The sequence below is a fragment of the Frankliniella occidentalis genome, unplaced genomic scaffold (assembly GCF_000697945.3).
Source record: "Frankliniella occidentalis isolate FOCC.00 unplaced genomic scaffold, Focc_3.1 Scaffold212, whole genome shotgun sequence".
In the NCBI taxonomy this organism is placed as follows: domain Eukaryota; kingdom Metazoa; phylum Arthropoda; class Insecta; order Thysanoptera; family Thripidae; genus Frankliniella; species Frankliniella occidentalis.
The window spans coordinates 268,774-270,907 of NW_026267338.1; the positions used below are offsets into that span (position 1 = coordinate 268,774).

At 52.4% G+C, this 2,134-nt stretch overlaps 2 protein-coding genes across 5 annotated transcripts in view; one reads left to right on the top strand and one right to left on the bottom strand.

Moving 5' to 3' along the window:
- Nucleotides 1-2,134, bottom strand: part of LOC113203744 (roundabout homolog 2-like) — a 45,873-nt gene that overhangs the window by 11,470 nt on the left and 32,269 nt on the right. The gene's annotated exons all lie outside the window — the stretch shown is intronic.
- LOC127750573 (translation initiation factor IF-2-like) lies at nucleotides 562-2,134 on the top strand (the record flags this gene model as incomplete). Of its 3 annotated transcripts, none has more annotated exon segments than XM_052272575.1 (3): nucleotides 562-684; nucleotides 965-1,273; nucleotides 1,415-2,134. In XM_052272575.1, coding segments are annotated over 3 exon segments (1,059 nt in total). In that variant the 5' UTR covers nucleotides 562-636.

Genomic DNA, 2,134 nt, shown 5'->3' on the forward strand with positions numbered 1-2,134 from the left:
CCGCCGGCCCCTTGGTGCGGGCCGGGGGCGGGCCGGGCGGGGCGATCTCTCCGTGTGTGTTTTTGAGATAAGCCCCGCCGATGCCGTTGCAAACACGACGCGCCGTGACAAACGGGCCCGCGGGTGTTCTGCGACTGCTGCTGCTGCTGCGGGTGATGCGGAAACGATCAGGTGCGCCAGCGCGGCGGCAGACAAATATTTGTGAGCGGACGCGACGCAGAGTCCTCAAACTGGCATCAGCAAAGAGCCACAAAATGCGGTCCCGATACTGGAAACGGTCGCACATTCGTCACAGACAGAACCTCGACTACTCAGAAGAAACCACAAAATAGGAAGACAAAAACTAAAGTCGCGTTAAATAAAATTAAGAAGTGAGAAGCCGTGATGAGATGAGTCACGCACGCACGGCCTTTCACGTCACGTCACATCACGTTACGTAACGTCACGTCAGTTCGTGACGCGGGCACAGTACGCATTCCCGAGAAATCTTCGGTTTTATAGGGCGCGAGGCGCGGCGTCAGCGGCACGGCCCGTCGTGACGCGACGCGGAGCACGACTCCCGCGCTGCGGCAGAACGCGATATATCTGGGCGGATCAGGACGGGCCGGCACAGTGTGTCTCCCGCGCCGCGCCACCATGAAGCACCTGCTCGCCCTCGCCGCCCTGCTCGCCGCCTGCGCCGTGGTAAGGATCCGGGCCTTCCTATGGCCGGGGAATGCGCAGGGATGATGTTTTTGTGTAATAGTGCAGGCAGTACAAGTACGAATGTGAACGGGGTCAATCGTACCTGGGGCAGCCCACATACATTGTAGGCAAAAGTGTACTTAGTACAAGCAAGGAGGAACCCAAGTAGGCTAATTCATATCCATGCTTCAACGTACTCACTGTGTGGCGGTGGTGGGTAGTTTTGTACAATGTCATGGTACTTCTTTTACGTTTAACACGTTTTTCGTGTCCTCGACAGGTGGCTCATTGCGCGCCGCTCAGCGACGAGGCCAAGCCCAAGCAGAACACCAAGACCACCACCCTAAAGATCGATCCAAATGACGACGCTCACAAAATCCTAAAGAAGGCTGAAGAAGCAGACAAGGCCGAAGCTACACAGAAGTTACAAAAGCAAGCGCAGCAGGAGGTGGCAAAGCCAAAGGAGAATGCCAAGACCACCACCCTGAAGATCGATCCAAATGACGACGCTCACAAAATCCTAAAGAAGGCTCAAGAAGCAGACAAGGCTGAAGCTGCACAGAAGTTACAAAAGCAAGCGCAGCAGGAGGTGTCGAAGCCAAAGGAGAATGCCAAGACCACCACCCTGAAGATCGATCCAAATGACGACGCTCACAAAATCCTAAAGAAGGCTGAAGAAGAAGACAAGGCTGAAGATGCACAGAAGTTACAAAAGCAAGCGCAACAGGAGGTGCCAAAACCCAAGAAGAGTGCCAAGTACAACGTTCTCAAGATCGATCCAAATGACGACGCTCACAAAATCCTAAAGAAGGCTGAAGAAGCAGACAAGGCTGAAGCTGAACAGAAGTTACAAAAGCAAGCGCAGCAGGAGGTAGCAAAGCCCAAGCAGAAAGCCAAAAGGAGCGTCCTCAAGATCGATGCAAATGACAACGCTCACAAAATCCTAAAGAAGGCAGAAGAAGCAGACAAGGCTGAAGCTGCACCGATGTCAGAAAAGAAGGGGCATAAGAATGTTGCCAAGCCCAAGCAGAAAGTCAAGACCAACGCCCTCAATATCGATCCAAACGACAAAGCTCACAAAATCCTAAAGAAGGCTGAAAATGCAGACAAGACCGAAGCTTTAAAGAAGTCACACAAGAAGGGAAACAAGGATGTTGCCAAGCCAAAGAAGATTGCCAAGACCACCGCCCTCAAGATCGATCCAAATGACAACGCTCACAAAGCTCTAAAGAAGGCTCAAGAAGCAGATAAGGCTGAAGCTGTAAAGAAATCCCAAAAGAAGCAGCACAAGGATGCTATCAAGCCCAAGCAGAAAGCCAAGAGAAACGTCCTCAAGGTCGACCCCAATGACAAAGCTCACAAAATCTTAAAGAAGGCCGAAGGGGCGGATAAGGCTGCGGCTGCAAAGAAGTCTCAAAAGAAACAGCACTAGGGCAGCAAGACCATGGAC